Below are 12,171 nucleotides of genomic sequence, written 5' to 3'. Positions count from 1 at the left end.
GATGGAGGAAGGTGAAGGAGAAGGAGGAGGAGGATGGAGGAAGGTAAAGGAGGAGGAGGAGGAGGATGGAGGAAGGTGAAGAAGGAGGAGGAGGACGGAGGAAGGTGAAGAAGGAGGAGGAGGATGGAGGATGGAGGAAGGTGAAGAAGGAGGAGGAGGAGGAGGATGGAGGAAGGTGAAAAGGAGGAGGAGGAGGATAGAGGAAGATGAAGAAGCAGCGGCATCCATTGGACAGAGTAGGAAGAGAAAATCTTTTTTATATACAGCTGGTAACCAATGGACAGTAGGGAAGAACTGGAAGAGAGTGAAATCAGAAGGAGGTCACAGAAAAAGGAAAGGCAATTAAGTATAAGGAAAAGAATCTGAAAGGACAGAGAATATGCTAGAAAAGCAGAGAATGGAAAAGAGAAGAAATACATTAAAGAAAATTTAGGGGACTGGAGAGAAGGCTCAGTGGGTGGAAGCAATTGTGGTGCAGACCTGATGACCTGAATTCCATCTCCCTTTCCAGTTGACAGAGAGAACAGAATCCCAAAAGTTGTCTTCTGGGCTCTGTGTGAATGCCATGGGATGAGTGCGATTATACACACACACACACACACACACACACACACAAATCACACACACACACTCACGCAAGCACAGAACACAAATAAAAAAATAAAACAATTGAACAGGAAGTTATCTCTGTCCATTTATAACACAATGAAATAAAAATTTGGGGATAAGACCACAAACAAAAAAACCTTTAAAAAGAAAGGGGGGGGGCTGGAGAGATGGCTCAGAGGTTAAGAGCACTGACTGCTCTTCCGGAGGTCCTGAGTTCAATTCCCAGCAACCACATGGTGGCTCACAACCATCAGTAAGGAGATCTGGTGCCCTCTTCTGGCCTGCAGGCATGGAGACTGAACACTATGTACATAATAAATAAATAAATAAATCTTTAAAAAAAAAAAAAGACAAGATCTCACTATATAATCCTGGCTGACCCAGAACTCCCCTGTAGACCAGGCAGTCCTGAACTCACAAAGATCTTCCTGCTTCTGCTCCCCAATTCTGTAGCAGGTGTGCTCCACCAAATTTTACACGAACAATTAAACTTTTAAAGTTCACTTTATTGCCTTTTCCCCCATTTCCATAAAAGAGAAGGTGCCTTTTATTATACTTGATAACCAAGGTTACCCTGACTTCTGTCACAGTAGGCTCAGGATAACTATGTGGCTCTCCTGTCAGTCACAGCACCAAGTTTAACAGTGAAAAGCAGTGACTGAAACCAAGACAGAGAGGAAAGGACCCAAGAAAACTTCCCCCAAACCTGCATTCAAATCCAAGCGCCTAATAAATGCTGCTGAGAACACACAGCTCTGTTGCTTTCCCGCCTCCAAGGTTAAGAAAGGTCAACAGGAATCTTTTCTTTCTCAAATTTATCTGTTTATTTACATTCATATGAGTGTTTTGCCTGGGTATATGTCTGTGTATCACATGTATGTCTGGTACCCATAGAAGCCAGAAGAAGGAATTTATGTAAATGTACATAGTATGTATGCATGTACTATGTATGTGTGTGTGTCTGTCCGTGTTCGTATGAGTTTTTGCTTGGATGTATCTCTGTATGTCACGTGTGTATCTGGTATCCAAGGAGGCCAAAAGAAAGCATCAAATCCCCAGGAATTGGAGTTGCAGGTGTTTGTGAACCATCATGCGGGTGCTAGGAATATCCCAGGTTATCTATAAGAGCAGCAAGTGCTGTTAACTGCTGAGCCATCACTCCAGACTCAAAGACATTTCCTTGTGTGCCCATCATTCACTGCCACCATACATTTTTATGACATATGCTTTCTTATAGGGTTTCCTTTTGTTCTTTCTCTCTGCTTAAGCAGTTGGAATCTATCAAAAGTAGAAGCCAGTTTCTTCTTGGATAACCTCTGGAAAGATGTCTACCTGACTACTTTTCCCTGACAGAAATGGCAAGAATGGCAGGAAGTTTTTCCAACCAGCCCTCTAGGTTCTTTACTACACCTTCCATGGGCAAGAACAGTCTAGATCTTGGCCCTTGAGTTTGGGCAGGTCATGAGTGCTGAGACAAACAGAATACGAAAACAGTAGTCGTGACTAACAGGATCTTCACAAGAAGCCACACGGCTGCTGCTTTACTCTCTGCAAAACAGTCTCTGTCTAATAACACTGCCGCCATGCCAGGAGAAATCCCAAGCCACATAGGAATGTCACAGGGTGCTAGGGAGCAGAGATCTCAGTTTACCATCCTCTCGGAGGCCAGTCATTTGAGTCATCACAGCCTAGGAGCTAGGCATGAGCAAATGCACTTCTATACAATTCTACCATATGGCTTCCAACCTGTGGCCCCAGATGCCAAATAATGAAAAGTCACATCCAAATTCCTGACCAACAAGCATAAGCTAGCACTGCCACCAGGAATGAGTTTTTATTTTGTTACTAATTGCATAGGGTTTTGGAGGGTGTGACTGCAAAAGATATCTAGAACAACGGAAATCAGTAGGGAAAGATTACATTATACAGTAATTATTATATCTTAACTGACCATGGTGCAAAGAACAGAAACCTAGAGGTCTATATACCACCTCTATAACCCTGCAGGCACACTGCTTTTCCTAGTAAAGACAAAAATCTCCATCTTCTGCTCTTCCCACAGGCTCCTGACCTAACTCTGCCTTTCTTCCTTTCCTCCCTTCCTGTATGCTCCTGCCCATGCCTGTCTCTTACACGTGACCTCGGGTTACTGGCTTATGACAGTAACAGATACCCATTCTTCTATGAATTTTCCATTGAGCAGAGTTATAGACACTGGGATAACACAAGGTGAGGGCATCTAGCTTGGGTTTTGATCTTGGAGGACAGAGAATAATGAATGGTTTTCCTATTGTTAAACACAACCATTAGTAATCATAAGTTCCCTTTGACAGGTTCTAGCAAATGCTTTAAAAATATAAAGCAAGGTAGAAATAATACACTACAAAAATCAAAAGGGCCATTTTACGCAACAAAATAACGTTGTGTTTTTAATTTCCTACACACACACACACACACACACACACCAAAAACAAAACAATATCACTCACATTGGACTTCCATCCTCACCCTGAAAAAGAAAATCTAATAAGTACTTAAAAATAAATTTTCTGTCCCTAGCATAAAAACACAAGCAGGGTTTTCTGAGAAGCTTTGCAATATGACGCTGGCTTTTGAACATGTGATAATAGACAAGGCCATGCATTGAACTGATGGCTTCAATAATGAGTATATGTGTCTGTCTCACTTTTGCCTGTTAGAGTCTCCACGGTCATTTGCAGTCAGGGAGAAATCTGTCTTTGGAGGAAGTCAGGGAGGCAGTCTATCATTGAAGAAAGTCCATGAAGAAAGTCCTCTGCATCTGAACACCACACAGTTAAAAGTTTCTGTGACTGAGTCAATCTATTCATTGGTTTAATAGCCAAACTGGAGAACATGGAATCATCATGACCCCTGGCATTTGTCATGGCCTGTAATTCTAGAAGCTGCCATATCTTACCAAGCACAAGCCACAGAGCCCAGGCAAACAAGGCTTCCATCTATGTAATCATCCTGTTATAGCCCATATCCACGAGGCAGTGGTAAGCTTAAATAACATGCCACAAAACCCACTGCTATCTGAGCAATGCTGATGGCATCACTGCCCTGCTTGCTCACGCCCCCTCATTTATGGTATTCAACTTAGACTGTCTTTTTCCTTCATCTCGAAGTTTATGCATTTCCAAGGCCTCACTAAAGGAAAAACACTGAGTAATTCAAAATGAGAGCTGCTATCCAATTCTCAAACTGTAATTACAAAGCTCCAAAACCACCCCCAAAAAATGTTTTTAGAGACTTCAGAATGTTTACTGCAAATTTAGTTTGAGTCACTAAGAGCCAAGGCACCAGAATACAGGCGGGGTGCCACTGACAGCAAGGGCGGTAGCTGGCTGGAGAGCAGTGCCAGGACTGCATAGTCGGGACAATCTGAGAGAGATTGAGATCTTGTGTCGCGCCTGATGGATTCAGAAAGGGCAGAGGGAGCCCAACAGCCCTAATTTTATTCTACTGCGGCTATCTTTCCAGAACCAAATAGCAAGACATACATTCTGTAACTAGCATTTCACCCTTGACTGAACCCCTGCCTTTGATCTTCAACTATTGAACCGGGAAAAAATCCAATATGCTCTTAAAGTAAATATTAATACTAACAATCTTTGGGACTTCCAATTAGAGAAACTCAAAAATGTAGGGGGTTGGGAGTAGCAATTCTTGGCTTATGGTTCGCATGTTGCAAACAGCTTACAAGAGGACCTATTTTCCAACTGCTTTTCCTGGAGCAGCTCCGACCTCCGTTCCTAGTAGCTGACTCCCATAAACAGTGATGTCCAAAGGTTCCAGCTGTCGGAAAATGTGTCACATGTGACTTGCCCTTTAGTTAATGAAAAATAGTATGTGGCCTGGGGGAAGAGTGTCAGCAACACTTTAAGTCAGGGTCAAAGCCTTCCTTTCTGGAAACTTCAGTATGCATAGAAGCTGATGAGTCTCTTGGATGTTCTATATCTTCGGATTCAGAGTCTATGCCTCCATCCACCAGAGCACAGCATTATGCTAGGTAGATCCTCACTAGTTAGAAGTGTCAGAGTCTTCACTATGAGCTGCTGGACAAATCTTAGTTCTGCCTTTAAGTCTGAGAGCTGCTGTTTTAGAAGATAGAAATGTCCTGCACAATAATGTCATGGATTTGCTAAAACGATAAAGCAGGACAGAAAAACTACTGCACTGTTCACTTATGGAGGTCGTCTGAATAAGAATGGCCCCCACAGGCTTGTACACGTGAATGCTTGGCCCCCAGTTGGTAGAACTCTTTTGAAAGGATTAGGAGGTGTAGCCTTGTTGGTGGATGTGTCACTGAGGATGGGCTTTGAAGTTTCAATAGCCCAAGCCATTCCCAATTAGTGTGCACATGTTCTTTGGCTCGGTCTCTGTCCCTCCCCCCCTGCGTCCCTCCCCCTCTTTCTGCCTGGTGCCTCTGGATGAGATGCAGGCTCTCAGTCACTGCCCCAATGCTATGTCTGCCTACCAGCTGCCAGGCTCCCTATCACGATGGTCAAGGACTCATCCTTTGAAACTGCGAGCCCCAAATAAATTCTTTTTCTCCTTAAGTTGTCTTCTCATAGTGTTTTGTCACAGCAAGAGAGAAATAACTAAGGCAGCTGCATTTTAGGGTGTATGAACTACAGCTCGATAGTAACATTAGAGAACAAGAGCAGAAGCACCACATCCCACCCGACAGTGTTTTCATAAGAACAGAATTACAATGGTTCGATCATACACCTATAAAATTCAAATTATTTCCATAATAATCTTTACTAACACAAGGTTTTTCTATCATCAGGTGATATCAACTAATCTGTCTCAAGACAGAAACTTCAATGGGGACAAACACTGTTTCTTAATTATCTCACTCAATGCAACACACACTAAGCTGTCAAATCTAAAAAAAAAAAATAAATTCCTCTTTCCTATATTCTGCATACTAATCTATGGGGAAAATACTGCAAGTATTTTTTTCTATTTTTTTTTCCTAATCTAACTTAGAAAATACATGTATTTGAAATTAGGAACACCTGTATCCCAAGTAATTTCTATAACAGTGTAAGTACTGACATTTTATCTGGCTATGAAAATAAACTTATTAAGAAGACATCATTTGAAATGAATAAAGAGCACTTTGATTCAAGTATAAAGTCTCATTATAAACATTAGTAAGCTGCCAAGGAGGTGATAAGCAGTAAGCCTTATGAAGGCAGATATTTCTTCCTTATTTTTTTTAAAAGAGCAGAGTCTCACTATGTATCCCTAGCTAGTCTGGAGTTCTCCATGTAGACCAGGTCTACTTCAAAATCAAAGATCCACCCGCCTCTGCCTCCTGAGTGCTGCAGTTAAAGGTGTGCACCACTGCGCCGTGATGAAAGCAGATTATCTCAGCTCTCCTATCTGGTCCCATGTTATCCTTGGATTCAAGAAGAAAGCCAGCATTTGTGTCGGTTTCTCTGTGTATTTCAAGCCAACCTTGAATTCTTTTCCCATCCACAATGAACTGGGTTTTCTCATGGTTTCTACCATAGACTTGACTGATGCTTCCAACAAAATCAGAGTATTAACAGCCCAAGCATGTGTGGTCAAGTCCAGCTGAAAATTACCTCAGAGTTTTCATTTAGTTTTAGAATAAAGCTACAGATCTTAAAACACCACGAAAAGGCCTGTAACAGTGGTGGCTTATGCAAAACTGCTCAGCCATAAATTAGCCCACCTCGGTCTGTCTTTCTTCCTTCTCTTTGCAAGTAAATAATCTGGGTCTGGTGTTTGTGTGGTTTTATTCTATGATTGAGTTTGGCTTTGTTTATCTGAGACAGGATCTCAGTATGTAGATCAGGCTGGCCTCAAAAGCAGGGCAATATTCTTATAATAGCCTCCCAAGCTCTGAGAGCTCACACCCAGCTACTAACTTGAGTCATTTTACTGCTGTCTGCATCTCCACCCTCTGTTCTCTTTAGACCTTCGCCTAAATGTCACTTCCTGAAGACTTTATTTCCTCTGTGGCACTTACTGTCAATGTAATCAAACGATACAGGTGAGTATCTGTCTGTGAGAATCAGGAAGGCTGGGACCGTGGAACTGTACCCAAAGCTTAGCCCAGCACCTGAAACATACTGGACACTTGACATGTTTCTTTTGTTAAATGTATTCATGTGTGTCTCTTTCCTCCCGGCATGGCCATTTCATTCTGGCCACTCCAGATATGAGCAATGAGCCTGAGACAAGCAGGTTGACTATAAGAGACCTTTGCTTGACAAAGGCTGAGATCAAATACGCAAGAGCTAACATGGCCTCTGTCAGCACTGTTAACACATGTCTGCTTGGGTCACAACACAAGCACAGAGTTCAGCAGCATATCATGCTTTGCAGAAGATACACCAGTCTGGAGGGTCAGAGGGGGAGGAGACACCAAGGAGAGAAATGCCTAGGTTAGGGAGCCCACAAGAGCTGAAGATGAGGTCCAGGAGCCTTTCTCTTTACTCCCATGTGCTAAGAGCTAGGCCAACTGGCCAGCTCCTCAGGTGTGAACAGAGCACAGGCTGAGGTGTAAAGTTTGCTGAGGAAGCAACATTGACTCCTAATCAAAAGAATCCTGACTGTTACAGAAGAACCTTGCTGGCCTAGGAAACTTATAACCAGCCTGGGCTTGGGCTTGCTCAATTTGAAATGTCTGTCTTTGAGAAGGTTCTTGACCTGTCTGTCAGTCACAAAGATCAGTACACAGAGGTTTCAGTGAGGGGCAGGGTTGACTGGCAGCCTCCACAGGTCCTCTGACAAGGATGAAACTCAGGCAAAGGAAATTTGAGATGGAAATCAGCACAGGAAGCTTGGCTCTCCGTTGCTCTCACTGACTCCCACACCGGCTTTCCTCTCTGCTTGTCACGGAACTTCGGTGCTTTTCGGACACTGGTTTTACTCTGATGACATATGACCAAAGTGACAATGGAATTTGCACAATAATCTCCCAGGACAGGATGCTCCATCCCAGAGGCCACACAGCGCTGTCTGACAGGAATTCTGGAACACAGGCTGAGAAACCAGAGGACATCGAAGGGGACAGCAGAACACTGGGGCCCCCAAACAACCATCCTTCCTCCAGAGCCTCCAGGGCAGCTTTGCAGAGACACTGCAGGAAGCTCATCACATCTCTGCGATTACCAGATAACGGATTTACTGAATTTATGCTAATGAATCTCTCTAGTTCATACATAATTGAGTTGATCTTGACAGAGAGTAGCCAAATACCATTTCGCAAATATGGCACAACCTCAGTTATCCAAAAGTACATCCCTCACCATGTTTCCTCCACCCCTTTCTTCATACTTAAAGAGAACAAGGCACTTTTCTCATTTCCCTTAAAAAGAAAAGATGCCATTAGTACAATACAGTACTCCCCCCCCCCCGAGAGCCACATAATCCATAGCAAAGGCAGGTAAAAGGGTTTATAACTCTTCAGTGAGTTCACAGAGGTTACACCTGATGTAAATGCCCACAATGCACCAGTATAAGGAAGTCACACACTGACACTGCTAACAGTGGTACTGTTATCCTGTGACTCCTGAGGCAATCTGGATGGAGATGGCCAACCAGATGTCAGTAAAGAAAGGGTATTCCTCCACACACAAGCGCCCAGGGAGCAGAGAGATTCCCACAGCTCTGGGAGCAGGGGTACGGGGGCTAGGCTGGGCTTGGTCACCTTTGCTGTGTCTGGCCTAAACCAATCATCCTATAACTTCCCTTATTTCTCCATTTAAATGAAGATGCTTAGCTCATGAGACTGTGATGAAGGTGATGGCTAAAAAGTTGAACCCTCTCTCACTGCCATTTTTACTCAAAAGAGAACTTTCACTGAAACACAGTCACATATGTGTGCATGTACAGGCACATACGTATGCGTGCTTTCTCTCTCTCTCTCTCTCTCTCTCTCTCTCTCTCTCTCTCTCTCTCTTTCTCTCTCTCTCTCACACACACACCCGCACACACACACAAACTCATGAACATACACACCATTCGTCTATCCTGCAATTTATGTTTCTGAGTCAGAATTTGAACTTGCAAATAGATACTTTTTAACGTCCCCTACACTTTCCATAATATACTTCTACAAAATGTTCCTTAACATGACATTGTCCCCATGCAACTATTTTAGAGAATGGGTTCAGATAACATGAGAAAAGTAGGTGGAGGAGGGGTTCCTTATTGACATTCAAACATCCCTCAATCCCCTCACGTGTTCCCATGATGGGCCAGGGCTGGAGAATATTTTCCCTTTTAAATTACAGGTGATTTTTGTCAGAACGAGGACAACCATTTCATAGCAAGTGAAAGTCAGAAACTAATGGCATCTACAAGTTTCAAAAATTAGTCACCGGTAACCATGGCAACGCAGATATTACCTAACAACTCACCGGGCTGTAAGTAACGAGAGGATGTTAACTATGCTATTTTAAGAATGGAAAAAAAAGGTCCCTATTTTCAGAGAGAAGCAATTTGCAAGAACTGAGATGCAGACTGAGAGTAACCCAGGTTTGACCCCCAAGGGGTCAAGATCCACTGTGGTGTCCTACGCTGCGCATGACTAGCTCTATGCTTGCACAAGCACGCACAGCTGGCCGAGAGAGTGGCGACACGCTATTTACAAACCAAGGACGAGGACTGGGAGGATGAGTTTTCTCACTCTCTAAACTCTTCATAAAAGGCTAATCTCTGAGACTATGGCTGAAGAACTGAGGGCAGACACGTGAGCAGTTCCTTTAAACCCAACGGTAAGAATCTCTTAGGCAACAAGATCCCCCTCCAAAAATGATTACAATGCCTCAAAAATACTGAGTGTACCCCTATTCTTAGCAGTTTAGGTTTTCTGAGCATATATGAATTTCAGCTCAAAAAAAAAAGATGATACAATGCTATATGACGGTATCGATAGTGATTTTAAAAATCACTCTAAGAAATGGCAGTGCAAACATATACTCCTCAATCTAGCATTGTAACCACTTTGAATCAGAGCGCACCATGTTCCATGGGTTTGGGTCCAGCATTTTAGAAAAGAGACCTGCCTGTCCTTGAAGCACAAAGGCTCTCTCTTCTTTGGGAAATCCTTGTCTATACTACAGCAGCATTTCCTGTAGAACTCCTTAAACGGAAACATCCAAGACCTCTCCAAAGTTCACCCGTTCAATGTCTGGTGTTGGGATTTGAAAACCTGCCCTCGTGAGAAGTTCCCTCTCTCCCTGAGATGATTATACTCAGGGCCTTTCTTTGATTAGGGGATATGACAGCCACTGGTTGACACAAGTCAACATTCATTAGTCAAAGACAGGGCCATTTGTGAACAAGCTTATCATAACACGGGTTGAAGAATCAGTTCAATCTACATGTTCACTATGCAGGTATATGAGGAAAATATTTCACAAAAACACAGGATATACACTCTAAGAGACTCTATTGTATTCTCATGTTTAAGGCTTTGCCCATGGCCGATGAATGAAACCACAATGATAAAATGTAACTTTCCTTTATTTATATCCTCTTTATCTCACAGAGAATAGTGTGTAAATTATATAGATGCAGCAAGAGTAAAACATATTGAGAAAAATTTAGAGGAAAACTAAGTTTTTATGGATTGAATTAAAGAAACCAAAGGTATACTTAAAGACAACCAACACCTTCCAGGAAATCTAGTCCAACTACTAATTCTCCACCTGCACCCAGCAATAGGAAAAGAAAACTTGGTCACTCTTGAAAGTCCCAGAGTCCTTCTGGGAAGAAAAGGTAATTTCTGAAGGCATTTCCAGGTATCTAAGTACACTAGTCCTGATAACCAAAGGGCCACCGTCTTCAGGGACAGCCAGTGAGATCCAAGCAGGACACTGCACTGTTTTCACCTCCCACCATCTGACTCATGAGGAAATCCCAAGGTCACCCCAGAAACTGCTGACTGGGACAAATAAGGTCTACCATATTTTTGAACCTGAGGTCACCCGATCTTCCCTTCTCAGGGGCATTGTGTTCTCATTGGTTCCAGCTCCAGCCAGGGGACCAGGTGGCAGGAGCTGACCGGTCTCTTCCCTCCTTCGCCATCAACACCACAAGATGTCCATCCATGAGGACACTCGGTTCCTTTATACCTCAGCAAGTGCTCAAGAGTTTAGTGGGAACCTAACCTGTTTCAGAAACTTCCGAAGATGAAATTCTAGATGCACAAAGACCTTAAGCTCCTTCTTAACTTCAGAAGTCCTGTATTGATCTAACCACTTGACTCCAGTGATTGTTTTTATCTATTAACCAGATAAAGTCAATATTCTTATACTGGAGTTTTATCTTGAGAAAAAAATTAGCATACATAAGTGATTTGCTTACTTCAGCTTCTGGCACACAACAGGAGATCAGTCATTGCTAATTTCTCCTTCCCATACCAAAGAACTTGTTTCCTTTCTTTCAGGGTCCTTCATAATCCTCACATATCTCTACACCTAAGCAAACTTATTAAACAGAGCTCAAATCATGCACAAAAAAAGCAGGCTCCCAAAAGCCACGAAACAGTGAGCGTCCGCACAATGTCACACTTCACATGACTATTTTGGTAATTGTTGTAAGTACTTTCAACAAAAACAAACCAATGGAGAGAGAAAAATAAAACCCTGAAAAAAGAGAAGTAAACGGTTATTAAAATATTTGCTGTAGAAGATGGATCAGCAGGTAAAGGCACTTGTCACGAAGCCTTACCACTCAAGCTTGGTTCCTGAAAGTTGTCCTCTGACCTCCATACCCTCACACCCCAACAAATAAATGCAATGTAAAAGAATTAAAGAAAAAAATGTGGTTTGTTAAAACTAAGAAACCTACTAGAACTTCACTCTTTTTTTAATTTTTTATCTTATTTTTATTTTTGTTTTTTAAGATAGACTCTCTCTATGCAGCCTGGACTGTCCTGGAATTCTTTATGTCGACCAGGCTGGCCTCAGACTCACAGAGATTCATGTACCTCTGTTTCCCCAAGTGCTAGGACAAATGAACTTCACTCGTGAATGAAAAACACTATGTTTCTAATACTAAAGTAGCAGTTTTTGCTCTGCAGACCCTATTGTCACAGAGGGTAGGGACATAAAATTTTGACCAGCCCTAAACAGAAGAAATAGCAGCGATTGACTTCCCGTCAGTATGAGTGCCCAGACTATATAACACAGGTGCCTACCTTTTCCGTGATGTAGAAGTTTGAGCTATCAGCATGCTGCAGTGCAAAGTATTCATGGTTGGCAAGAGACCACCTTTAGAAACACAAGTATAAGTAATCAGAAACATGAAAGTGGCAATTTCTGGCTTAGCAGTTTTTATAGGACTGAGATGAATTAAACTCTCTAGAATTAGAATTGGCAGAACAGGACTTTTTACAAGGCAGTAAGTTCCCAAGACAAAATGGTATGGCCCACCCTCACTACCCAGGCCCCAACATTGGCTCACCCTCACTACCCAGGCCCCAACATTGGCCCACCCTCACTACCCAGGCCCCAGCATTGGCTCACCCTCACTACCCAGGCCCCA

The 12,171-nt window shown here is 42.8% G+C and overlaps 1 protein-coding gene across 5 annotated transcripts in view; it reads right to left on the bottom strand.

Annotated features, from left to right (window-relative positions):
- Positions 1-12,171, bottom strand: part of Elmo1 (engulfment and cell motility 1) — a 532,260-nt gene that overhangs the window by 401,183 nt on the left and 118,906 nt on the right. For all 5 annotated transcript variants that reach the window (XM_026777428.1, XM_005369890.2, XM_026777430.1 and 2 more), the window contains one exon: positions 11,825-11,897. In XM_026777428.1, the coding sequence (XP_026633229.1) occupies positions 11,825-11,897 (73 nt within the window). The remainder of the gene's footprint in view (positions 1-11,824; positions 11,898-12,171) is intronic.

Source organism: Microtus ochrogaster, unplaced genomic scaffold (assembly GCF_000317375.1).
Source record: "Microtus ochrogaster isolate Prairie Vole_2 unplaced genomic scaffold, MicOch1.0 UNK66, whole genome shotgun sequence".
Classification (NCBI taxonomy): domain Eukaryota; kingdom Metazoa; phylum Chordata; class Mammalia; order Rodentia; family Cricetidae; genus Microtus; species Microtus ochrogaster.
The sequence above is the reverse complement of the archived record's forward strand: the minus strand, read 5'-3'. Positions and strand labels throughout refer to the sequence as shown.